Here is a 27,629-nt window from a genome sequence, read left to right as displayed (position 1 = left end):
AATTTGGAGGAAGAAAAGCTTGCTTTGCTAGTGACTTCACCAGTTTGGGATATTAGAATATTATGTGCTTCAGTTCAACAATGGTGAGAAGCATGTGCTTGGCCATGCTCTTAATGGCTTCATCATTTGTATTGGGACCAACAATCTTTTATCATTCTAGTTTATTTTAGCGGTTACTTAAAAAGAAAAACAAAAAGTAAAATCAAGTCGTAGAGTAAGAAATAATGTTTCTTTAAAGCTTTTTGTATCCGTGTGTGTCTAAGCACATCGATTAATCTCATGGAACAATCTGTTTGTTTCTACAATATTTGGGTATCAACCGTATCAGGTTGCAAGAAAGGAGTTGAAACAAGTTGGGAATGAGATCTGATTTAAAAGATATCAAAATTTATAGCATGATCTTTTGACTATTCTACCAACCTAAAAGAAGTGGTTTACCTTTAAAAAATGAAGCTTTAATGCATGACCTACAGGACAGAAGAAAGTGGGTCAGACATTGTAGTGATGTTGATAAACAAGCCTGTACAAGAAAAGTAAATTAACAAAAAAATATGCAAAAAGAAAATATTCTCTGGTGCAATGGTTTTGCCCTCAAAATATTTCACAAAAATCAAAATAATATCAAAGCATTTAGATTCTGGGATATGTAATTTATTTTATCTTGTTTTTTTACCTTAAGAAATGGCTATGGTGGGGGAGGGGGAATCTCCAAAACCAAACTGTGGGCTGTAAAGAAACCTTTCTCCATAATCTTAGGTAAAACATGTGAGCATCTGAGGGCAAGCAGTGTCCTTAATAATTCTTGTTGATACAATATCTGCATCAAAGTAGCTTTGCAGGAATAGGAAAGATTCAATACTTGTACCAGAAGTTAATCTCCCAATAGCAACTACAGATTGGATCAACCGAATTCAAACTAAATTCCTAATAGAATAAGACAAGTTGGATTCTAGATGTATAAATACAAGAGCAAAAGGAATGGATCCACATATCATGGTCAATGCATTTCAATACAAACCTACTTATTTTGGCTGTGTGAGCGCGTCGTACGAGCTAGACGAATCAGGCTGCAGACACTTTATGGTGTATAGTTACATAAAGTAATCGATCACTAGATTCAGTAGTGTATTTTGGCTGAGTGAGCACGCGACCTATGAGAAAGATGAATTGGGATGAAAGCTTTATGGTTACTAGTTGCAACTTGCATAAAGTAATCAACCACTAGATTCAAGTAGTATACTTTGAATCCTATCCAACATGGAATCAATTGAATGTACTTACAAAAGAACAGTCCCATCCAACCTGAACTATAAGCTAGACAACCTGAGGAAATGACATTATAGAAACTAGTTACTAAAGTAATCAGTCACAAGTTCAAAAGTATTCCGTTAATCATCAAATTCGTTCAAGAAGAGCCAAAAATGTTGGAAGTTCTTCTCAGATACAAGGACTTGCGAATAGTTGCATAAAATAATCAAGCGCTGGATTTAGTAGCATTCTTTTAAGCCAGTCTAACATGGTGTATTGATTAAGTGGAGGGTCATAGCAGTTCTCTTAAAATTACTTTTATTAGAGGAGACTAGAGATATAAACCCCATATACTTTGTATTAAAGATAAAACTCAGGAAACATACTTGATCTTTGGTATTTTTATCATTGGGACAAAGTTTTGTGTTGCAATTGTGAGTAATAATATTGGATATCCTCAGTTTGCAACTTATTATAACTTTTGAGCTTCTCAGTTCTCATCAGTATTGCTCAAGGAAAAAAATCAACCATCTCCCTGCTACCATTGGTCCTTGGAAAAGGAAATACTAATCCCTGAAATGGTGGAAACGGATTCTACCCTTCATTCTTATTTCTCTTCGGTATATCTTTGAAACCAGTTTCATAAACTCATGACACTCCTCACAGGACCAATCAATTTTCAAGAATCTGAATGTCGGAATTTGCATCGGAGCTAGTTTTTCAATGTGGTGTTGTAACTTGTAATTGAGGAACTTTGCATTATCCCTACTTAAAGCAAAATCTCCGGAAGTTTTGGTTCAAATCCTTCTTGTTTGGGTGGACAATATTTTATTTCCACCAGACACTTCCGGTTTCAGGATGACCTGATTCTCCCGCTGCAAATTCATGGATTACCCCATCAATCCTTAACCTCTGCCTTAATGCACTCTTCTTCCCATCATCAAAGCCTCAATATCGGAGCATGCTCTCATAAGCAACAACCGTGGCATCGTCTAATCTCATCCTCAGCTTCCAGCATAGCTAAAACAATCTAATAGCCTCAATAGTATCTAAAAGTTTTAATAGAAAAGACAATATATAAAGCCTTCTGTCAAATGAATAACCCAGAAAGATGCTAACAACGGAGTTAAAATCAGGCTCTCTACTAATCAATATCAAACTAAATAAATGCAACTAACAGACGATGAGCTTCACAGAAAACACTCATTTTCACCGAGCCCGTAAGTAACAAAAGTCAAATTGAACCTAAATCTCTCAAAGACATTTCAACAAGCACTTCGTATCCAAGACCCAAGTCGCCAAACATCGAGTATATGTGAATCAAGGAGTTTTGCACAAAACAAACCAATGTCAGAACAACTTCTAGAATCAACCCATGAATCTATCTTCCATTTTTTGATGGGTCGAGTCGTGATGGTCATGGGAAGGAACAAGAGCTGGAGGTCTTTACGTATTCGGATTCCTGATTTCATAATCTGTGCATGAAATTGAATGGCTTCGCTGATGCTGCTGATTGCTAAATCTTTTTGACATGGAAGTTCGTGATGATAAGCTAAAACAAGATGCCATTTTTGAATGTTTTAGATTGTTGGGTCTTGACATCAGGTGAACTTTGAGAAAGATTGTACGAGGTATTACGACGGAGCAGAATGGGTCTAATTTGTAGGCAATTCTGATTTGGTATCCTTTAAACCTTTCCCTTGTGTTCCAGCTCAACTAAGGGAGTCTTTAGTGGAATGTAATGCGATGAGCTGATTACAACTCAATCAAAACCTTTCCTTGATGCCATTACAGCTCGATCAAAATCTTTTCTTGATGGTAAAAAAAAAAACTCACATGGGTCTTTGTCCGTGGGCCTTTGCTTTGGGCAAATATTATCAACCTAAATATATTTTTGGATAGACTATACTCATCAATAAAACTATATAAATACGACCTCGTTTTACTCTAAGTTCAAATGAAGTTTTTTTGACGATGGCAAAATATAAAATGGATACGAAGTTTGTTTTGGTTTGGGCGGAACGATTACCCGATGGACAATGATCGTCAAATAACATGATATTCTAGGTATATATTGTCCACCAAGAAAGATTTTTCTTGATGTTTTTTTACTATTGAGAAAATGATATTCTTGATGTCTTTTGCCCATCGAGAAAGGTTTTCTTTTGGACAGTTTTTGACCATCAACGAAACTACAACCCAAGATTCATATTTTTTGACATTTTTTTTTCATGTTTGTTCAAGAAAATAAGAGATCTTTTCTTGAGTAGGTGAATGTCAAGATAAATACTACATCAAGAAAATTTGTTTTCGTCAAGAAACGTCAATTTTGTGTAGTGTGAGTTCGATTAGTAATATAAAGATGCAATGTCGACAATTTTCAATTGAGTCATTTTTTCATTGTTTCTACGCTTTGCGATCTCATTTTCGTTTCATCTTTGATTACTCACACTTTCCAATATTCTTGTGATTCTTAATAATTTAGATTACATTTCAGCTCCCCCAACAATCCATTTGTTGAGAGAGCTTGTAACTCGTTGAGGGTTGAGGCATTCTGATAGCATCGACTATTAAAGTGTTACACTTTGACTTCTAACCATTGAAACATTAAATAACCTACCACTATATATATTTCATGGCTAAGCATACTTAACTTTGGAGTTCCTACAATTGAGTCATCGAAAAGGAATGTGTACCTTCTATAGTTAGTAATTTTTTATTCTTTTAAGTCTTTCTTAACCTTACTTTCATGTCCTCAAAATCCCTCTCATTTAGATGTGATATCGATTCATTCATGTTTCCCTCCTAAAATCAGGGTGTTACATTTCATCTCTTTGTCTCATTTCTATCCTCCGAAGCCACATACTTTTACGAAACTCTCTAATTAAAAAATCTTCTTCTCTCATTTTAGTTTTTGAGCAAAGTCATTTAAGAGTGCTTCTTTTTCGATCGGTTCTTAGGTGCACTTTCAATCAAGTATTTTGACTGTTTTATCTTGAGAACGACATGACAAGTCAAGAATTGTTTGCACTTCGAGCAAAACTATGAAACGCCTTACAGAGAACTTGATCTGCGACTTAGCCTTCATCTAACAAGTTTTTGTTTTGCAGTTAGACGTTCTGTCTAGGCGACCACCAATCAGGTGTCCTAGTCTAGGCACCTAATTGTTGCATCATCGCATCTTCCAATGCCAATTTCAACAAAATTTGATGTATCTTGAAATTTCATTTTGGAGTCTAATTAATTCACCACTACTTAAAACCATTGTGGCCTCTATAGAGAATTTGAAATCGGCTAGTGTTTTATGATATAAAAAAAATTGTTGGTTTTTGTTGTTTATGCTAATGTTTCTTTTATTTTTTGGTGGAATGATAACTTGATGGGCAATAACCGTCAAGTAATATGATATTCTGTATATAATATCCATTAAGAAAGGTTTTTCTTGATTTTTTTTACTGTCAAGAAAAATGATATTTTTGATATCTTTTGCCATCGAGAAAGGTTCTTCTTAACAATTTTGTACCTTAACCCCAGACTCATACTTTTTGAATTTTTTTTCTCATATTTGTTCAACAAAATAAGGGATCTTTTCTTGATGTAGATGAACGTCAAGATAAATAAGTGCATCAAGGAAATTTATGTTTGTCAAGAAATGCCAAATTTCTAATAGTGTGGGTTTGGTTAGTAATATAAAAATTCATTATATGTCGACAGTTTTCAATTTAGTCGTTTTTCTCATTGTTTCACGCTTTACAATTTCATTTCTATTTCATCTTTGATTACTCACACTTAATAATTAATTTCAATCGAGTATTTTGACTGTTTTATCTTGAGAATGACATGACAAGTCAAGAACTATTTGCACTCTGAAAGTGTTGCGAAATATGCTACAAAGAGCGTGATCTGCGACTCGCCTTTATCTAACAAGTTTTTGTTTTGTAGTTAGACATTTTGTCTAGGCAATCACCAATCAAGTGTCCTCCAATGTATGCATTCAGTTTAGGTGACATTAATCCGACGACCAACTAGCCAAATGACCAAGTTCTAGGCGATTTCCATTCTAGGTGTCCAAAATTCATGTGCCTCGTTGTTGCTTCATCTCATCTTTCAATACCAGTTGCACAAAATTCGTACCTTCAAATTGCATTTTGAAGTCCAATTAATTCACCACTTGTGCGAACTAACAACCATTATGAGCTCTATAGAGAATACGATGTCGGCTAGTGTTTTGTAACATAAACAAATTGTTAGTTTTCATTGTTTATCTAGCCAATTGAGTTAAACTCTAGTTATCTATATCATGTCAGTAAGTGGGATCGTCTTGTTAGAGTAATATCGATCAAAACTCATAAAATTGACAATTTGTATTAATTTACCCTCAACTATTATATTTTAGTTCGAAAATTTGTATTTATTACATTTCTAAATTTTCATAGGGGAAATCAATTTTGATTTTTTTATTAAGATATAATTTGAAAATTTTTTATTAACAATTAAAGAAATTTACATTATCCTAATTTTGAAGTAATGGTAAGAAATTTTTTTAAAAAAATTAATTATAAAAAAGGAAAAGCCTTTGTGAGACGACACTTTGCGGAAGGAGGAAGCTCGAAGCTGAACGACACATCGGAAGACGGAATATACACACCCTGAGAACAAAATTCATGTCGGAAACCATTCAATTTCCACGAACCCAAGCAAAACAACCTATCAAATCATCTAAATCAACAAACTTTTCTTCCATATTATTGTCCGTTTAAGAAATTCCGACGCGTTTCTGCCGATTTCCCACCGTCTCATTACCTCCGTTCCCAACCCACCTTCTCAGATTCTTCCTCCGTCGCTGTAATCCCAGTCCTCGCCGTATTCTTCACCCCTCCATTAAACCCATTTCTCTTTTTCCTCATCGCTTCTCAATTTTACGTTGCCGGATCTGATTCCATCATTAAATACCTTGTAAGTCTCCGCCCTCCTCTCTTTCCATAGTTTTTTGTTTCAATTTTCTGTTTGATTTCCTAATTTTCTTCCGATTTTATTGGATACCCTTGATGTATTAGCTGGAGTTTGGGTTAGTTTTGTTCTGTTTTTCCCCATGTTGGGTCTTATTTAGTTTGTTTTTTCGTCACCCATGAGACTAATTTGTTCGATTTGAACGTGACTGAAGTTGAAAAGCTTGAGATTCAACAGCTATGGTGAAGGAGACTGGTTATTATGATGTATTGGGTGTCAGCTTTGATGCCTCCTCTGCTGAAATTAAAAAAGCTTACTATGTTAAGGTAATTTTTCAATTTTCCATGCTTAAGATGATTAGTGAATCTCATCAAGTTGTCTCTTAGTCTTAGAATCTTAGCTGCATTTCTTGTCGTCAATGTTGGGGCCGTCTTAAGATCTGGATAAGGAAGTTTTGTTAGTGCCATTGTCTTTCTCCTGTAATGGAGGTCCACTTTTTTGAATTATTCTCTGTCTACCTTGCTAGTCTTCGAGAAGGCTTCATTTGTTCGAAGACCATCGAAGACCTTAGAGATTATCTCTAAATAGCTCAAGTCTTGGCATAGGGTACCTCAGGGTGTGAGTTGTGTTAATGTTTGGTTGGGAGTGGGACATTTCATAACCCTGATGTTGATTTTTCAGGCAAGGTTAGTTCATCCAGATAAAAATCAAGGAGATCCAAAAGCTGCGGAAAATTTTCAGGTGACATGAAGTTACTAATCATGTTTAGTCTATACTATTTTGTTAGCACAATCTGTTAGTTTTGTTGTTCGACAGCAATCGGATATGTGATTCATTGTGAAATTGCTTGTAATTTGTCCTTTTGAAGGTACTGGGAGAGGCTTATCAGGTATTGAGCGATCCTGAGAAGCGTGAGGCGTATGACAAGTATGGGAAGGCAGGAGTACAACAGTATGTTTCTTAAACTGAGAATGTGATGTGTGTATGGATGTAAATCTATTTTTGTGTTTTTGAGTAATGATTTATTCCTGGTGCTATGTTGTAAACTTGCAAGTTTGGAATCTATTAAATTACCTATGAAGTCCAAAAGTGTAAACTAATAGGTTAGTATATATAATCATCTAGATAAATAACACAGGGGACTCAATTCTAATACCATATCGAACTACCAATAAACCTAAAAGCTTATCCCTTATATATATATACTATTGATTTATTTGTCACAATACAATGCTATAAAACTATAAATTATGTTTCATCCATTCTTTTAAATGGCTTTGTTTTCCGTTTATCAATTTGTATATTCTTTTAGAAAAAAGATGGATGGGATAATTGCTGATTCCTTTCCCCATTTTTCATAGGGAAGCCATGGTGGACCCTGCAGCTGTGTTCGGTATGCTTTTTGGAAGCGAGTTCTTTGAAGAGTATGTTGGTCAGCTTGCTTTGGCTGTATTATCATCTTTGGAAATCGAGGACGGTACACCAGACTCAGAGTTACGCAGGCAAAAAATTCAGGAAAAGTTAAGGGTATGCTTTTCCCTCAAATTCAGTAATGCAGTAGTAAAAGCACTCTTTTTTTTCCTAGCCATTTACTCATAACTTGTAAAAATACAGCTGTTTCAAAAGGAAAGGGAAGATAAACTTGTAAACATTCTGAAAGAGCGCCTGCAACCATATGTCGATGGTCAGGTTGACGAGTTTGTACAATGGGCAAGTTTAGAAGCACGACGACTCTCCTGTGCTGGTACGTGTAACTGTTATATACATCTCTCTAATAAAACATTCTAGGTATGCAAGCTCTATAAGGGTAGGAAAAAAAAGGAGAGAAAGCAATCATTACATTCCGTTTACCTACAAATTACCCACAAGTTATTTTGATTCAGCTTTTGGTGAGACCATGCTGCACACCATTGGATACATATACACAAGGAAAGCTGCAAAGGAACTCGGGAAGGACAGACGTTATATGAATGTACCGTTTTTAGCGGAGTGGGTGCGGGATAAAGGACACCAGATAAAATCACAAGTGATGGCTGCTTCAGGTATTATTCTTTCTTGGTTATAAACCTTTCAAAACTTTAATTGTGATCCTAACTTGTGCACTTTTATGCAGGTGCCGTTTCTTTGATTCAATTACAGGAAGAGTTGAAGAGGCTGAATGAAGGAGATAACAGGGATGAGAACCTGGCAAAAGCCATTGAAGAGAAGAAAGACGCTGTTCTTAACTCTCTTTGGCAGATTAATGTAGTCGACATTGAATCTACTCTATCACGTGTCTGCCAAGTGGTGAGTTACAATATCATACTCTCTCTTAACTTAAACTACCATATTGCCCAACCGTGGACTGTTGAACTCAGGATTGTGAGATTGATTATATATTTTGCACTTGTATAAGTACCAAAATGTTATGATTTTACACAAACAAGAACTAGAAAATCATCGTTTGCCAGTCACCAGAGCATCAACCTAGTTGGAAAAGCATCAAATTCTCCTTTTCACATATATAGAAACTAACTGCTCCCATTTTCATTTTAACCTCTCTTCATCATCCCCGCCCCACACCCTTCTAAATCCCAAAAAAAGAAGAGATGTGCTAGATAGCCTCGAAAATAAACACGACATAAATGTATTTTCGGTTGATTATATAAGAAAACAAGTTGTTTGGAGTAAAGTTGATTCATATTTGAACTGTCTGTTCTTTATCAGGTTCTTAGAGACCCCAATGTGTCGAAAGACGTATTGAAGCTACGAGCCAGAGGATTAAGGAAGTTTGGAGCAATCTTCCAAGTAAGAGCCATAACAAAAACTTCGACTTGAGACGTTTTGGTTGCATTACATGTATATATGCTGATTGATCCACCTGTTTCTAACTTTTCAGGGTGCAAAATCAGCTTATAGTAGAGAAAACAGCCTGAGGCGTGAAAGTGATAGATCAATTGGTGATGCTTCAACTTCATGATCTCACACTCTGTTAGTCTCTCCTGCTCAAAGATGGTGATCTGATGATCTAATTCTATTTATTTAAATTATCTTAATGTTTTGTATGCTTTGTTGAGAATTCCTTCAATTTTTTTTAACATTTTCTTTTCCTACTTTGTAATTTATAGCTTACAATCTGTTCTTTTTTGTTGTAAATAAACAATATAGGAGAGTTCAATTTCTAGAGCATTGCCTTTTCAGAAAGGAACATGTTTTATTTGCAATGAAATTTGTTTTGTTAGGGCTGCTTGGCTTATAAATAAAAAATCTATTACCTTTTTTATTTCACTATATTATAATAAGCGAATATAATTTCAAAATGTTAAGGATATTTTCAAATATAGAAAAAAAAAAACTATTTTCAAATATCTCTTGTGCTTTTAAGTTTTCTTCGTTTTTGCTATATTTTATTTTTGCTATCTATAGAAATTTCTCGATTTAGTTCTTATTTTAGTTTGAGAACTTTCATGCTTATTTTATTTTATTTTATAATTTCTAAATATTCAATTTATTTTTTAACATTAATTTAACATGCATTGCCATAATTTTTTAAATGAATCATGGTAGAAGTTACGAATTTGGTCTATAATTTTAAAAGCTCCACTTCAATCATCTTTTGTATTTAGTTGATTTGACCATGGTTTCAATTTGATTCTTATAGTTGGCTATAAATCTCATAAATCTCACAAATCGTGTTTTATCTACTCGAAAAATTCATATATACCCTTTTTTTTACCTAGTTTTGAATCCTACAACTTTTGAAAGTGGAGCACACTGGCCACTTCATCGGCGGATATACGGAGGGGCCAGCAGGGACATACTCATATTATCGATTTTTGTATTTTAATATTACTTTTGAAGTGTCTAATGCTTTATTTTAAATAAAGTATGATTGTAGCGCGGTGATTGTGTTTTTCTCTCACATTTCAAGATATGAATTTTATCCTCCATTGGCCACCTTAGGGATGTTTGGAATGACTTTGATCTCAAAAAAGTCAAAATTTTCCAACAATACGATAACATGTGAATAATTTTTAGAAAAAAGAAAAGCCTCAATGACTTTGACCAGAAGAGTCCATTTATACACATATGTATATATATGTCTATAAAATATATAGGACATTTTGAATATAACAAAAATTTTACAAAATATAATAAAATTTTAGATCCTATCAATAATAAATACTAATAAAAACTAACAAGAGCTTTTTAATGTTTGTCTTTATAAAATATAAAATTTCATTATATTTTATAAATATTTTGTTAATTTTGTCATTTTTAATAATTCTCATATTATTTATATATATATATATATCTCGATAAGTTTGAAAATTTATATATCTTTTATAAAATGCTTCTTGAACATGGAATCTTTTAAAAAAGAAAGTCCATCATAAACATATTAGTTTTATTAAAATTAACAAAGAAAAATATGTTTAAAAAAATGTTAAAGAACTCACTACAGTTTGCTTAGCCAAAGAAAAAAACAGGCTGGAAAGCAAAAGATTTGAAATTATTGTTATTAGTTTGAAAAAAAAAGGGCAAAATACAATAGACAATTAAAAGTCTTAAATAGAGAATATTAAAAAAGAAAAAATATATATTGTTGTGGATGAGAGATTATATAAATAAATAAACAAAACAAAACAACATCTTTTTTAGGGTTAAAAGTGGAAACGAATCATGTCATATTCATCGAACATATTTTTTTTTAGGATAATGAGCGTAGACCTGATATTTAAGTGGATGTTTGGGATAGAAAATTTGTTATTATAGTCCGAGATTATTATAGTTGAATTATAATAGGTTGTATGTTGATTATTATTTTAGTTTAGGTTACAATAATATGTGTTTTGGAGTGTAAATTATTTTAGTTTTAGAAAGAAACAATAAAAATATGTCACTTCCACTTTTCGTGTCTCTTATTCTAGTCCTCCAATCCACCATCAAGATAATTGTATATATGACTCATGAAGAAAAAAATGTCATAATTGTTTGAAGATTTTGAAAGTCGATCAACAACAATTGTTTAGTGACATTAACTACTTGTCATGGTAACATTTTCCATGACAATTTATTAATGTCAATAAATGACTAGAAAGTTGACTTTTTTCTATCAATTAATCATTTATCTCGATTGGGAAAATCAATCATATAATTACTTACGATAATATTTATTTATAGTATTGCGTGTTTATTAATGATATTATTCAAATTGTCAAAAAAGATACATTGCATGACATAATGCTTATAGTGATGGATAATTATTTGTTCCATCTCTATAATTACACCTATGTTTCTTCCAATTTCGACACGAGATACTTACAAGCAAAAAATTAAAATGAACTTTCATATATAACAAGATTGATATCGTTTATATAAAGAATCTATATACATGAAAACTAGTAACTATTGGAAAAAAAAGAAAAACTAATAGAATAAGTGTTGCAAAAAAAGTTTGATAAAAATGTCATCATAATCACGACAGAGATAATTAGAACATACTTGCAAACTCTTATTAAATCACAATAGTTGAACTCCAATTTTGAAAAAGGGTCAGGAAACTACTTACGATTCTTGATTTAAACTTTTTCAAACAAACGCCAACTTCCTTGAAGTCTACACGATCAAAGACAAAATTTAGATATATTATGGGTCGTTTGGCTCAAGAGTTATCACTATTGAGTAGGGTTATGGTAACCCAAACCCTTGTTTGGTGAAGAGTTATCATAATCCTTCATAATCCTTGCTTTAGGGTTATCATAACTCATTTTTTCTCTTTCTCCTTCTTCTTTAACCCTTTTAACTCTGTACGATCCTACTTCTTCGACTCTCTCATAAATTTTATTATTTCATTTATTTTTTTATTTTTACTATTTTATTTATCAAAATTTGTTTTAAATTAATTTAATAATCTTAAAAAGAATATTATTTTTAATTTAATTCATTTACGAAATTAATTTTAATTAAATATTACTTGTGATTAGTTTACGCATTTAGGGTTCATATTTAACTTTTTTTTTTTATTATTTCATTTATTTTATTTGATTTCCACATTTTCAAATATTTTGTTTTAAAATTAATATATTTATATCTAAACTGATAAATTTAAGTTAAATGAATTTCTAAAAAAATGAATTTTATTAAACTTATAAAAAATCAAAACAAAACCAAATTAGACGATTTAATATTAAATTAAATAACTTTTGAATCCTTAAATAACCTAAAAAATTGTATAACAAATATTTTAAAAATTATTTAAACTTTAAATGTATAAGACTTTTCTCTAAAAGAAAATTCAATTTAATGGTGAAATTTGATGTAAGATTTATTTCAATTAAATTTTGAATCTAAATTTTTTATCATACTTTTCCAAAATGTAGTCTTTTCTATTTCTTCTTCTTTATTTTAATATCTTCATTAATTCATTATATTTTTTATTTTAAAAGGAAAAACATTAATTTATTCAACCGTAACGATTACTTTAAAAGAAGTTGACAATTTCAGGTTGTATTTAAAGAAATTAAGGTAAATTATTTTGTGAAAACTATGACAATTTGTTAAATTAATTATACAAAATTCGTATACTGGATTGAGAATATGGATTCTAAAAAAAAAATTACTCTCACATAACGATTACTTAAAATATTTGACAAATTGTTTTATGAAAACTAGAACGATTTCGTAAATCAAATATACAAAATTTGTATATTGGAATTAGAATATGAATTTAAAAAAAATTATAATTTATTTACATGTCACAATTACATAAAAAATGTTAAAAATGGACGTCGTATTTAAAGTAATTATTGTAAATTGTTTTACGAAAATAGGACATTTTAGGAAATTAAATATACGAAATTTGTGTATTGGATTTAGAAGGCCCAGAGAGAATTCTTCCAAGAGCCAGAAGAAGGAAGATTGAAGCTTATTTAAAGATACGGTCTTTATTCCAAGACTCCGGAACATCGTGTGCTCCGGTTTCTCAAATCAAGCGTAAGCATTCAATCAAAAGAGAATCAGAGGATCAAATTTTACACATCAAATAACATTCCATAAATTTAGCACAAACACTAACGTCAACACAAGTTCAACTCTACGAATCAAATTTCTCTGGAAATCTCGTGTGAACAAATGTCACATTTAAAAAAAATTGCTGAAAATTGTTCTATTAAAATAGTACAATTTGGTAAATTTAATATACGAAACTTGTGTATTGAATTTAGATTATAAATTTAAAAAAAGTAGGAAAAAAATAAATTTCATAACACTATCTTACATAATCCCTTCACCAAATACATTTTATCATACGCATTTTATCATACGAATTTATCTTAACATTAATCTTCTATAACCCAACCCTTCACCAGACGATCTCTTAAAATTTAACTTAAAAATCTTAAATCAAAATTGAGTGCGTTTGCATGTTATTCTTACCCAAAATCCACTCTGAATAAGTCAAAAACTACAAACAACAATCTTCCACAAGTTTACGAAATAAATCAATTTAAATATACATGTAATTTTAAGTTTTATGAATAAATCCAAAAAACTTCGTCTTTTTCTTAAAAAAAAATTGCATTTTTTTTGTTGTAGTGACTCCTTATTTTGTCATAAATTTTTCACATAAAACTATCGCGAATATTTTCCAGCAAAAACATGCGTGAAATTAACTTTTATGACATTTTTTTCCGCTCTCTCCTATAAATTTGCTATTGTTCATGAGTCATGGAATGTCCATCTTGTAGTAGGTGAACGATGAATATAAAATAATAAAAACAGTAGCAAATAGTAATTGTCGTAGCAAATGAAAGTTTTGAAATAGTGTTGAATATTGTAGCTAATTGAGAAAAACAAAACAATATTTACTGCAAGAGATGATTATTATAGTCTTAGTATAGTCGGAGCTCCAAACGACCTCTAGTCTTAACCATAATATTAATTTTTTGTCGACATCTCGATATTTCCATGTTTCCATAAATTTAATATTGACATTAAAGGTGAAGTGATATCTTCATTGCATCGTATAAAAATCCACAAAGCATTAGAAAAAATAAATAACAAAATGAGATCTTTATTTGCTAATTTAATTTAATTTTTAATTTTTTTTAGTTTATATATCTTAACAGTCATCAAAATCAATCGTTTATCGATGTTTCTTTCGAGTTTTTTTTTGTAAAATTAAGCTTTTGATATCTACTTCGACATTGACATTCTAAACTTTGTTGTTAACCTCATTAGATTCATTCATGGTTATCCTATCAAAATATACAAATGATGTCGAGAGATTAGAATGATTTCAAAGGTAGTCAAATTATAAGGCAATGACATGTCTCTAAATAAGAAGATATAAAGGAAATGGTTGGTAGTGGGGTAGTTTCTCTTACCAAATTTGAACCAAACTTTTATTTGTCAAATCTCATTCATAAATAAAAGCAAAATAAATTATATCTTTTTATAATTGTTTGGTATTAAATGACCCAATTCAATTAGTGAACCATTGGTCCCCCATTGAAAGACTTTGCAATTCCATGCTTTTCTCCTATTTGCTTTCTTTTTAATTATATATAAAAAATCTCTCACTCAATCAAATCTACTTTCTATCCTAGAATCAATTTGGATAGAATTAATAAGATTTTAAAATAAAAAATTTAACGAATGGATGACAGATCAAATAGGCTTAAAATTACAGTCGGACCCAAACAAAAAAAAATAATCTCAAATCAAAAAAGTCAAGTACTCGGGTTCACCAACCATGCCGACAAAGTTTTACGAGGAAAAATTATAGAGTCGAGCTTGCCATAGACACTTTACAACCTCAAAGGTCCTGAACTCCCAACCATTCTAACACTAATGTACTTATAAATAGTCTCAATATTAACATCCCCAAGGGGTAAGTAATTCCCTTTGTGCTTAGTTAAGCTAAACACTCCTTGTAATAACATAGACACTGGATTATACTCGATTCGACATGACTAATTCAAATACTTTCACATAGGTCAGATCTTGCAAGGATCAAGCTGAAAGAGCGCTCAAGGTTCGCGTGCAAGTTTCTCACACCAATAATGTCAATGTTTTGTTCATAATGATACTAATAGAGAGAGTAAAATGAAAATAGAGATATAGTATTTATCATGACTGTTTACAATCATATTTAAAGAGAAGAATAATGCATGTATCCTCATGATAATTGATAATACGTTGTTTCTTAAATTTGAAATGAAAGTACTCAGACTTCTTTTAACACTGTTTTGTATTTGATAAAGAGAGGGTGAAAATGAGATCTTGTGAGGATACTGTTAATGATCACTTGCTTTGTGTTACCGATTATATATCCTTCAGAGTTATTATACAAAGTTCATGGATTGGCTCTCTCTCCTAAGAAATGAATAATATATGTTACAATTTGTTTTACTACAAATAAAATAAAACAAAACATAAAATTATGGGCCTAAAGGCCAAAGTCGAAGTCCCGAACCATTTAAAGGGTATCACTTATGGGTTGTTTGATGCAAGTTATCTAAAACTATAATAATGTAATGAACTGAGTTTAGTAGGAGACATGAATGCAATAATATCACATTTGAATGAGATGTATTTTAAGAATATAAAAGTAAGGTTAAGAAATGCTTAAAAGAATCGAAAGTTACTACTCATATCAATTAAGCGCACATTTCTTTTCGAGGGCTCAATAATCATAGGAACTCATGTTAGTTTGTGAGAACAAATTTTACTTTAATAAACCTTTAAGACAAGCAACGATAATGTTGCTAGGTCGCAGGAGATGTTGGAAAATGTCGAGGCTAGTTGCTGAATTTGGATTCCGAATCTTGAGCCTGGGGCATTACAAATAATCACTCCTTTGTCGCAATAAATATTATTTTGTAATCCTCAATTTACTGTGCTGAACATTATTTCAAAACTCCTATTTGCTAAAACATTTACTATTTGCTATAGTTTTTGCTATTTCTACTTTCATCATTTTTTTTTCTTCAATATTTACTATTTTGTTCTTGAACTAAAATAGTTTATACCTCAAACACATCCTATTATAAGTCAAACTAAAATATTTTACACTCCAAACACAAACCATTAAACAAATAACCAACTATTTAGCCTAAGCATCCTATCCTATTAGTGGTTATAACTATTTTGACTTTACACTACATTCTCATTTTTCAAAGGACATACTTTAGTTGATAATCTTTAGTAAGTTTAATCATATAAATCAAGAGACAAGAATGAATAAAACTACAGTAATATTAAATAATTAAGTTTCAAAACAACCGCAGTATATTCTCATTTCTTATGTCTTTAATCTTGTGATGAAAGATGGAGATTGGGGGCGATGGGTATATGAGCTTTGAGATGGGTTGTTTTACGAACTGTGACAGGAATAATCTGTGATAGGGGCAAAGTTGCTGACACGTTCATAAGGAGTTTGATCCCATTGTTAAATGGAGGTTAGGGGAGGGATAGTTGAATTCCTGTTGAGAGATTAGTAGATACTCAATCATTATGGAGTCTGATTGCATCACAGTTATGCAAAGGTAGTAAAGGAGATCAACTTAAACTATTATAAGATCACTTGTGGAAGAGAGGTTATTATTCTTTAAGGTCAGCCAAGGCTGCGAATGTGTGACAATTTCGACATATTAGACGAGTCATAGAATCATGTGGCAAACAACTAAAAGTTTGTCTGCAAGTTTAGTGGGAGAACTTTCCTAATTGAATCTGCTAGACTTCTAAGGCTAGCAAGCTAGGTTATTGTTTTCAAATATTGGTTGGTTTCGAATTTGCATGGGATGGTTTTTCAAAAGAAAAAAACAAGAAGTAAGAAAGAAAAATCAAAACAACTATATATCCTTAATAAGTTTTTACAATTACACTATTAATTAAAAAGGTTCAATTATAAAAAAAATATTTCTCGACTTTGTATCTTGTGTTAACAATACTTCGAAACTTTTCCATCGACATTTCAAAAGGGTTCAAAAATATATTTGGGATTAGTTTTAGATGAAAATTGTTAAAGTTTTGTTTTAAAAATATTATTGAATTTAAAAAGTTAAAAAAAAAAACCTACTTTCACAATTATTAATAGATAAGTTGAAACTATTCATATCTCGTTGGTTGCAAAAATAACTCTAAATTAAAATATCTCTATCATTAGTATAGTGATAAATCTATTTGAAGTTATTTTGAGTTCGAAAAGAATCAATTTTAAAACAAATTATAACGGGGTCTCGTTTGGTAATATTTTAAACTCTTGAAAGTTTAGAAGTATTTTGGATACTTTTAAAAGTTTAGAAGTGCTTTTTACGCAAAATGCAAAGTTGAAAGACATGTTTTTATATAATTTAGCCTTAAAAATATTATTTATTTTAAATGACAATACCATCTTTATTATCAATATCTACTAATGACAGATAATTAATAATCTATCAAGATTTAGTGACCTTATATTTATAAATATGTTGATTCATTTTGCTATATTTTAAAACAACCTATAAAAAATTCAAATTCATCTTGCTATATGAATAATGTTCTATTGAAATAAAAGGACCAAAAGCTCCTTCATACAAAACCCTAATCATATTTGGTTATTTATAGCCTTACAAGAAAATAAGAACTAATTAACTAATTAATTAGAAATACTTTATAAATTAAGAACTAATCTAAATATATAAATTAAATACCTACTAATCTTCTTATAATTTTTTTTTATCAAATATGTTGATAGACTACTATCATCTATCACTAATACATGTTGAGAAACATTAGTAGGACTATGAAATTTTGTTATAATTATAAGCGATTTAAAACAATTTTTTATTAATGATATACATTTAAAAAAAAGTTTTTTTTCTTTTCTTCTATTTTTCTACTATTTGTGTTTCATTTCTATCTCCTAACCTTCTTTGGAACTTTTGTGTTAGTCCATTCAAATTCCTCACAATCATGTATTTTATTTATTTATAAACAATATCACATGCTCACATTTTAGGTGTAGAATCAGATTTCTAGAGCGTTGTAGAATTAATCAACACAATCTAGTTACTTTATTCCCACCATCCATCATTCTCTACTATAGATTTTTTTTCTTCTCGTACCATAAATTCTTTGTTATCTTTTTATTACTAAATTAATTGCTATAATTCTCTTTTTATACTATTAAAAGTAAGCTATTTATAATCAGAATTTAAATGGTTGGGGTATAAATATAGACAAATATATATATATATATATATATAACAATAAGAATATTTCCTAAACTTAGCATTAAATTCAATATGTCCTACCTATTTGTCACGTATGTATGATATTAATTTTTCCATTCCCTATAAGCTTAGGCTCATAAATATGAAATATCCACTAATATAGGAAACTCACAACAAACATATACTAATAGTTGAAATATTCACTTAGTAACAAATTAATACTAATTTTAGCTACTGTTTTGGTAAAGGAAAATTTTAATATGCAAGAGAATATTGCCTAAATTACTAAAAATTACAAAAAAAAAAAAAAATTACAATTGATATTTTCACATTCACCACTAGATGGAGAATGGTGAAAAAAGCTCCCACAAAATACCACTATTATTGGACTCAAAAGTGGAGGAATATATATATATACACACACACACACACACCAAAGAAACCCTCTTTTTTATCTAACATTGAATTACACATTTATGCAAAATTACCTTTTCATCCTTGAGTAGTATTGAATTTAATTTCTACTTACGTGTTTATTTATCAACTTTTGGGTTTGATTTCAATTCGGTTTTTAAGTTCTAAAATATTTCAAGTCTCTACTATTTTTGAGATTTGAATTTTGTTTTAATATGCTTCATATGTTTCAAAATTTGCACTTTTAACTTCGATTTGACAATAAATATACTAAGACTTCGTCTTTAGTATTAACGTCTATCAAGTAGTTTAAAATGATTTCTTTCACGAATATTAAAATTAAATTCAACATTTCACTTCATAGTTATTTCAAATCAATTAATAAATATTAACACGAACTCAATATTTAATTAAAAATCAAAGTTAAAAAAAAATAAATACGGAAAACCTAAAATAAAGCTCAAATTTCAAGAGTAAATTTATAACCACACTGACAAATTTAGTGATTTTTCTCTCAACTTGATATATATATAAACTAAAATAATACTAATACCGCCAACAAGGCAGCGATGTTCTCTGTAAACTTAGATTATTTCAAGCTCTAACTTCTTAAAATTTATGAGTTTTTTTGTCATTGTTTATAACATTATGAAACGTGAAAACTAAACTAAATCAAACTCAACTTTTAAAAACAAAAAGCGTAACGTTTTGAAACCCTACCATGCAATCACGTTTACTATATTAATTCTATATCATAGGATGTCGAATTTGTTGAAAAATGATACAATGGATACCATCAATTTATTCTTCAACAAGCTGGTCATTTTTTAGAATATGAATTATGTTTATATTAGATGTAAAATAATTAAAGTGATTTGGGCAGCCAATTCAGAGATAACATTATTCACCAATCCATTTTTAATATAATCTACTAAACTACTTTTCTCACCACAGATTTTCATGAAAATCTCAAGAAATGGAATGACGTGTTTGTATTTTGATCAATCTTCACAAAAAAAAAAAAAAAAAAAAGTATAAGCATCATCATTAAACTAATTTCAAACACATATTATTTTTAAATAATCTTTGAAAGTATAAACTACCTCTACACATTATCCAAAGTGTAACAAATATATTATATATTCTTTAACCTAAGATCAAAATTTAAATAATAATAATAATAATAGTGATAGGAGAAGTTACTTTTCTCTTTCGTTAGTTTCTCGAATTTTCAAAAAATATATAGCATTTTAATCTCTGAATTTTTATAATAAACTCGTTTAGTCCTTAAACATTTAAAATTTTGATGATTAGAAAATTGTCGTAGAATCAAATGTATTTTGTTTTGAAAATCAAGAATAAATACGTTTATTCTTTAGAATTCAATAACTAAAAAGATAGTTTGGTCGTAATTAAGGTATTAGATGTAAGAAAGAAAGTGATATCATCTCTTTATTCTCCATGATACAATTTAGTGGTATTTGGTGTGTAGTGTTTTGTCTTTAAGGATAATTAACAATAATAATGGCATTATTATTATATATAATTTCCACAAAAGAAAAAAGAAGGTTACTTTATAAACCAACCTAACTCTCATTCTTCTTTTTTAGGCACTTCCTTATTAAACTATGTAATCCACTAATGGCCAATTTGCATAAAAAGGTCAAAAAAAATGTTTTGCATTACAGTCCTTACATTCACTTTTTATTACACATCCAATAATACCTCATCACTCACCTACAAATATTTGTTTGTTTCTTCTTTCAATAATGTCAAAGAATATATTCCAAATCCCAATGGCTTTTTACCCCTTTGTTTTTTTTTACCACATACCAAAATAGCTTTACATTTTTTATTACTTTTTTTTAGGGTTAAGTAACTATTTGTAAATTTAAAATTTAAGGTTTAGATATTACGTCAAATTGAGTTATGTTTGTTTAGACGTAAAATAATCTTTGTTTTGGATATTAGTATTGTAAAATTTTTTTATCGTTTTAATATATAATAATCTTACCTTGACCCCTTCCTTTACGCGTCAAGTGGAAATTTGTATAGTCATTTGTTATCTTTTTATTTGTTTTTTCATGTTGGGGTTGATTTTCTATTTGCGCTAAGTGTATGAGTAAAATTTTGAAAAAGTTAATGATTTGTTTTATTATTATTTAATACTAAAGTTTTTAAATACTAATATTTCTTTTAAAAAAATGCTTTTTTGCAATTAAGAATTTTCATTTGTTTTTTAAGGGATGTTTTTAAAATTCAAGATAGATATTAAAAATTAAAGAAAAGTTTTTTAAGAATATGTTTTTTTTTTTATCTTAACCAACATCACTTTTAGAGCAAAAAGTTTTAACCTAAATGAAATCATGTTTAAAACATTTTTTATTTTGAATTTTTTTGCTTGCTTTCTTATGTACCTATTCACATTCTTACACTACCAAAAAAAAAAAAAAAAAAAAAAACAACAACAACAACAACAAGAAGAAGAAGAAAAAAGAAGAGGAAATTTCTATGCTATTAGTCATTATTTTTATCACTACTCATATTCATATTTGATAGAAATGTCATATCTATCCTTAGTCATTTATTAATAATGACACTCTAATTGCCATACCATATTCGATCGTGAATGATCGATTTATCATTATCAATAATCATCTCTTGTTATTGATGGTAGTGGAAAGTCATTATAAAATTAACTAGGAGTAGTTTTGTAAAGTGTCACTGATATTTTTTATCTTATAAACAACTTAACTCTTCCCTTAAACATAGTTTACTATACTTTTGTCCTTAAAATTAAAAAAACCAAAATTTTCAAATCTCATCCTCAAATCATAGTAAAATATATTTTGCTTTCAAATTCAGACTAAAATATTTAAAGAGAGGTCATTGTTAAACTATGTAAATTATTTGTCAATATGTAGGTATATTCGTAAATTTAGAGAGTTGAACATCGATATTAAGAATTGATTGATTTTTTTGATACATCATATATTAATATTCATAAAATTTGATATACTCTGTGAATTTCTATATCAAAATATATACTAATTATAAAACAAGGTATATAACTTAGCTTAAAAGTACAAAACACTAACAATAAGTCACCTATCAATATCTCTGTAAAATTGAAATCTCTATATTTTTTTGAAATCAATATTTTAATCATCCCTATATCGAATTCAACCACTCATGAACACATTTATGATGAAGGAGAAAACCTACATTAATTTTAACCAAAGATGCATCAACATCAATAATTTGTCCAATCCCATAGATTTTTACATTTTTTTTTCTTCAAACACTTTGAAGGGTAATGAGATAATTTCAAGTGGGAAGCTAATCCCTAATTATATATATATATATATATATATATATATATATATATATATATATATATATATATATATATATATATATATCTTAAAATCCACTAAGTCTTGGTTTAGACTTAGTGCCCCAACAAAAGAAAAGTGGTCTCTTTCTTCCTTTTTCATTTGAATTTTAAACTCAAAAGCATTAATAAAGCAAAATTAATCAAAGATAATTATTCTTTAAAAATATAATTAAATAACCTAACTTTTAGCTTATCTATAAGACCCCATCACTTTTATGTCCAATCCAATGTCCCTCAAATCATACATAAGGAAGCTTCATTTGGGTCTATGCTCTTAGGAAAAACAAGAAGAAGAAGAAGAAGAAGAGGAAGAAGAAAGAAGACCCAACTTTGAAAAAACATATAAAAGTGGTCATATTAATTATTAAGGTTGTTTCTACTTTCTATCATATTTTTGGGAATCATGTTTCTTAAGTACAAGCTTAGCTTCATCTTCATCCTCCTCCTCTCAACCTCTTTTTTATCCTCCATTTGCATTGCAGGTTGGTTTCTTCTTTCTATGTCTCTTAATTTGTTTGTTTTAAATTTCACTAGACATTATATTCTTCAACCTAAAAGCAACAAAAATGAACTGTATCATCATGAAAAGTTTTTAGAAAAACGTACCACGACCGCCATCTTTTCTAGTAGTGTTTGTTCATATGTAAGAAGTTTATTAGAAATATATGAAAAAACGCATGTTTTTAGTCGGTGGTAGGATTTATAGAATACATACACATTATCTTAAGTATATAAAGTGATAGTTAATTTAGTGTATCTTCTTGATTAATGCATATTTTCAAAAACTACTTCTTTATGGTATATATTACTTTGTTATTTTCATTCGGTTTGAATTTGTAGGTTATAAAATCAAAATGAACTTAATTCAAACATAATTAACATGTATTTTTCAAAGAAATAATTAGATTTGTAATCGACGAGGAAAAGGAACCGTAATGATTAGAACCATGTTAGTTTCTAAACAAAATATTATTAATTTGCATGCGTATACTATGTAAGTGTGGTGCGAATTAAGAATATAACTTTTATAGTTAATAAGTTTTGCTTTTTTCTTCTTTATTTTCATTCTTTTTATTGGTAACTGAGCTGTTAACTTTTTTTAATGGATGATTTTTAGTCCATAATAGTTTGGAATTGTTACAATAATGATCCAACACACTTTTTAATTCTTTAAAATCGATTTAGGGTTTTAATTCATATCATTAAAATTAAATAATTTTTACGGTTTCAAAATTGCTTACAAATATTAAAACGTATTTTTCAAGTTAAAATGATATGTGATATTCTTTTTCTTTATAGGACGACCATCTAAGTTGGTTCCTGAGGTTGTTGCTAACGGTGGAGTTGTGCATGAGGTTTGTATTTCTTAGTTTTCTTTTTAAAAATTTTAATTTTCTTTTGCTTAGTTTAGAATCAAATTAATGGGTTTACTCTACTTGAATATCATAATATAGTCTAATTAATCAGAGATCGCTTAAAAAAAATTGTTTGAGTTGTATTCTTAATGAAATAAGTATGTTCGTTAGGAGTAAAATTTATATAAAATGACTTAATTAATGTATAATAATAATCAGGTTAATTTTAATATGAATAATTGAAGTTGTGATCGAGTTGGGTAAATTATATATTAACAATATGACTTGAGAATTAAGTGGGTGTTTGGAATGTGTAGAAGTTTAATTTCGAGGTTGATCAATATCTCACCATGTTTTCTTCCTTGTCAGCCGATTTCAATTCGCAAGCTACCGTAGCTCGTTGCTTCTATCACTCAATTACACTAGATCTTCAATTTTAGAACACAATAATAAGTTTTCCTTGTGAATGTTTTCGTTGTTTTCTTTAAAAGAGAAAACTTGACTTTCATTTTCAAACGATTGAGAACCAAATGATTATTGAAGAATCAAACATGAGCAATAATTATTGTTCAGTAAAGTTTCGAACGTAATATATTTATCAGGATGCAAAGAGGAAGACAAGAGGTGATGAAATGGAAGACATCATCCATGAAAGACTTTTGAGGGTAAACACCAAAGACTATGGAAGATATGATCCAGCCCCAGCCTTTGTTAAGCCTCCTTTCAAGCTCATCCCCAACTGATAAGGGCAGAACAAATAAATATCATCACCAACATGGGAGTAACCTTATAAACATATATAAATAATAAGAAAAAAAAATATCATCTGTTTCATATATATATATCTATATATAGTATAAGTATAATATATATGTATTAATCATATATAATATATTGTATAATATATGATCATAGACTCACATATATATATATGAATATAAAGCCTTTGTAATGTTTTGCTTGAGTTACTAAGTACTATATATATATATATATATATATATATATATATATAATTATATATTGTGTATTTTGGAATATTGGTTGTTTTATACGATTATTTTCCTTTTTTTAATACTAGTTTGCTCGTAATTTCTCTCGTATAAACACAGCTTAAAGGGTCGATTGGAAAAAAGACTATGTAAGATTATAATAATACCTCTTGTTGTAGTAAAAGTCTCCAATCAGCTACAATAAACACTATTTTAAAATTATTATTCGTTATGGTTTTTACTATTTTACATACATCGTCTTTTTTATTGTTTACTACAATGTTTATATACTTCCTTTACAAACTAATTAAAATAATTTACAATCAAACAAATAATATTATAACTCAAATTAAAATAATCTACACCATAAACACATACTTTTATATTATTTTTTGTTTGGATTAAAAAAAATACTTTTGGTTCCTAATCTTGTACAACCCACCGGGAAACACGAGATTTGTTACCCATTTGTACTTTTAAACTTTTAATTTCATTAGATTTTTTTGTTAATTATTGTAATCAACTTCATGTAGTTTATTAAAATTTGAATTTACATTAACCTTTTTTTCTTGAGTATATAAATATTTTCATATATATTGAAAGCTTGTTAGTTTGTCGGTGTTTGACACATGTCGACACTTATTGAAAGCTTGTTAGTGCAACATATATGAGTAGACATATATAGAATACTTGTTGAGTCGACTAAAAACGGATATATAATAACATTAACTCTTTGGGTGTGAAATCCATCGAGCTAAGTTTTTAAAGTATATAAAATTAATTCATCCATTTATTTTGAATTTTTGGTGTAAAAATGATACATGTTCTAAAATTATATATTTTTATAAACGTACCGTGTTGTGTGCTACATTTTTTCACCATAGTTTAGAGGGTAAAATTGGTGTTATTTTGAAAATGAATAGAAGGGAAAGTTGGGAAAATGTGAAAAGGAAAGTAGAGTAGATATATTTGGTGAAGGAATGGGATAAAAAGGAGGGTAGCAGATGGAAAAGTGGAAGAGAATGTGAAGTTTATGTTTGTCCCACATCGCTAACGTTAAGATAGGTGAGGCGCGGAGAAGGTATAAAAATAGACTAAGGGGCCTCGTAGTAACATACTTACCTGGACGGGGTCTTTGGGCGATCAGGAATGCCCATGTCCTAGGGTAGTGACTTCCATTGCACTTAGGAAGGGTGCTACCCTAAGGTCTGTCCTAAGTGGCAGAGCCTACGTCATAATTTGTGGAAGTGGGGGCCTGCGTTCGCGCGGCCCCTTCCCAATTTAAGAATCAATTGTTTGTGTATAACTTCGTTACTACATCGGCTTATAAATTAACAGTGTACTGTGTGATGTGAAAAATTGAATGAGATAGGTATTCATAAAGGGATAGTCATATTCTCTTGGGTTGATTATATAGAACCACCAACATAGGTAGATTTACATTTCTTACTTTTTATTAATTTTGATAACATTTTATTGCTAATGTTGGGCCTTGCAAATAAGACTAGTGCGTAAGATCAAATTTTCATTACATTGTAATTTTCAATGATCATAAATGTAGTTAATGTGTTAGATATTTTGGTCTAAAATTTCCACACTTGCATAAATTCAACATTTATGTAAGTTGATATTTTCAGTATCCGGTAAAAAATTATGAAATATAATAAATTTTATATTTAATATATATTCAAAATTTAGAATAAAATGCTGTTTAAAGTATAGGATGATACTAAAATAAATGCAACAAATTATAGAAAACTTCTAAAAAATTATAAAAGAAAACCTATTTACTCTAAAAAACAACATAACTTTTCTACAAAGCATAAAATATTTCGTAATTTCGAATGAAAAACCAAGAAAGAACCATTTGGAAGTGTCGAAGATTCCCACATCGGGGAAATGCGAAGAAGGGAGGCGGAAATTGGGTATAAAAGACATGGGAGTGGCAACGTTGAAACATACTTACCTGGACGGGGTCTTTTGGGCGATCAAAAAGGTCCATGGCCTAGGGTAGTGACTTCCATTGCACTTTGGAAGGGTGCTACCTTAAGGTCTGTCCAATGTGGCAGAGCCTACGTCATAATTTGTGGTAGTGGGGGCTTGCGTTCGCGCAGCCCCTGCCCATTCCTTAGTTTCAACTTTTTCAACTGCCCGATGATGAGTATAGTGTATGGCTAATTTTAAGCAAACCATTGGATCCAACTATTGGTGCTTCATCAATTCCCTTATAATAATACCAAATTAAAAATTAAGAGAACAAAATAACGATGTTTCTCCTTTCTCCTCACTAAAATTTGAGGCCATCGAATCCCCAGAATCTTGACAATTCAATGGAATTCTGCCTAAAAGATAAGTTGGATCGAAAAAAAAGAAAAAAGAAAAATAATATCAATTTGGATTAATGTTATTTAGACTATGAATTAATAAAGGGTTTAATTTGATTTGATACAATTGTTAAAGTTAAGATAGTTTGAAGCTCAAAGCTTAGGGGTTAGGGTTTGGGCTGTGGGGTTAGGGTTTGGGCTGTGGGGTTGGGTTAGCCCAACCCTAACCCCCGTTTGGGCCCAATGTTAAGGAAACCCTAGTTTTAGGGTTTCCTTAACACGATTTCACTCTTCCTTCGAACGGCGATAACGCGTGTTCGTGAATCCGGTTTCCTTCTTCAGCGCAATCCGTCTTCGATTCATCCTTCAAACCGATTTCATTTCGTCCTTCAGCGCAATCCGTCTTCGATTTTTCGTTGAAACCGATTTCATCTTCTTCTCAACCCTTATTCCTCGATATTTTTTCCTTTTTCTTTCTTTCTGTCATCTCCCGCATGGAAACCACGAACCGTTTCGTCTTCTACCTCATGTTTTCTAGGGTTTCTGTTCGTTCATCTAATGTCCGGTCGATTTTTGTTTTTTTCCTTTCATCCTCTAATACACTCGTTCCTTTCGTCTTCTCCCTCAAGTTTTGTATGGTTTCTGTTCGTAATCTTTTGTCCGGTGGATTAGGGTTTTTTCCGTGGAAATCCTTTAATCCATTCGATGGTTTCGTCTTCTCCCTCGATTAAACCATTCTGCCCTTGCGTTTTCGC

The 27,629-nt window shown here is 30.0% G+C and overlaps 2 protein-coding genes, 1 long non-coding RNA gene and 2 other non-coding genes across 6 annotated transcripts; 4 read left to right on the top strand and 1 right to left on the bottom strand.

Annotated features, from left to right (window-relative positions):
* Positions 1–215: 215 nt before the first annotated feature.
* On the bottom strand, positions 216–3,164 carry LOC107991783 (uncharacterized). 2 transcript variants are annotated; one of them, XR_001764062.2, is made up of 3 exons: positions 1,635–3,128; positions 674–1,323; positions 216–467 (listed from the first exon to the last, which is right to left on the bottom strand). It is a non-coding gene; the product is annotated as an uncharacterized LOC107991783 (long non-coding RNA). The 2 variants fall into 2 exon arrangements; XR_007815702.1 differs by having other exon boundaries at positions 674–3,164.
* Positions 3,165–5,830: 2,666 nt separating this feature from the next.
* On the top strand, positions 5,831–9,418 carry LOC103499697 (chaperone protein dnaJ 10). The gene is made up of 10 exons (XM_008462747.3): positions 5,831–6,204; positions 6,413–6,524; positions 6,880–6,939; positions 7,067–7,149; positions 7,560–7,725; positions 7,813–7,942; positions 8,082–8,240; positions 8,312–8,484; positions 8,905–8,985; positions 9,077–9,418. The coding sequence occupies exons 2-10, from the start codon at positions 6,438–6,440 to the stop codon at positions 9,155–9,157; spliced, it is 1,020 nt and encodes a 339-aa protein (XP_008460969.2). The 5' UTR covers positions 5,831–6,204; positions 6,413–6,437; the 3' UTR covers positions 9,158–9,418.
* Positions 9,419–22,244: 12,826 nt separating this feature from the next.
* LOC103499698 (protein CASPARIAN STRIP INTEGRITY FACTOR 2-like) lies at positions 22,245–24,513 on the top strand. The gene is made up of 3 exons (XM_008462749.3): positions 22,245–22,688; positions 23,506–23,561; positions 24,164–24,513. The coding sequence occupies exons 1-3, from the start codon at positions 22,610–22,612 to the stop codon at positions 24,302–24,304; spliced, it is 276 nt and encodes a 91-aa protein (XP_008460971.1). The 5' UTR covers positions 22,245–22,609; the 3' UTR covers positions 24,305–24,513.
* A 1,151-nt stretch (positions 24,514–25,664) lies between these two features.
* Positions 25,665–25,826, top strand: LOC127144092 (U1 spliceosomal RNA). Its single transcript, XR_007815716.1, has one exon. It is a non-coding gene; the product is annotated as a U1 spliceosomal RNA (small nuclear RNA).
* A 682-nt stretch (positions 25,827–26,508) lies between these two features.
* On the top strand, positions 26,509–26,671 carry LOC127144093 (U1 spliceosomal RNA). The gene has a single exon (XR_007815717.1). It is a non-coding gene; the product is annotated as a U1 spliceosomal RNA (small nuclear RNA).
* The last annotated feature ends 958 nt before the right edge of the window (positions 26,672–27,629 follow it).

The sequence above is a fragment of the Cucumis melo genome, chromosome 11 (assembly GCF_025177605.1).
Source record: "Cucumis melo cultivar AY chromosome 11, USDA_Cmelo_AY_1.0, whole genome shotgun sequence".
Classification (NCBI taxonomy): domain Eukaryota; kingdom Viridiplantae; phylum Streptophyta; class Magnoliopsida; order Cucurbitales; family Cucurbitaceae; genus Cucumis; species Cucumis melo.
Note: the sequence above shows the minus strand (reverse complement) of the source record. Positions and strands in the feature narration are given on the sequence as shown.

Coding starts and splice junctions, on each gene's coding strand:
- LOC103499697 (XM_008462747.3), top strand. CDS start 6,438: ATGGTGAAGGAGACTGGTTATTATGATGTATTGGGTGTCAGCTTTGAT. Junction 7,943..8,081: donor ACGACGACTCTCCTGTGCTG/GTACGTGTAACT, acceptor ATTTTGATTCAG/CTTTTGGTGAGACCATGCTG. Junction 8,241..8,311: donor ACAAGTGATGGCTGCTTCAG/GTATTATTCTTT, acceptor ACTTTTATGCAG/GTGCCGTTTCTTTGATTCAA.
- LOC103499698 (XM_008462749.3), top strand. CDS start 22,610: ATGTTTCTTAAGTACAAGCTTAGCTTCATCTTCATCCTCCTCCTCTCA. Junction 22,689..23,505: donor ATCCTCCATTTGCATTGCAG/GTTGGTTTCTTC, acceptor TTTTCTTTATAG/GACGACCATCTAAGTTGGTT. Junction 23,562..24,163: donor ACGGTGGAGTTGTGCATGAG/GTTTGTATTTCT, acceptor TATATTTATCAG/GATGCAAAGAGGAAGACAAG.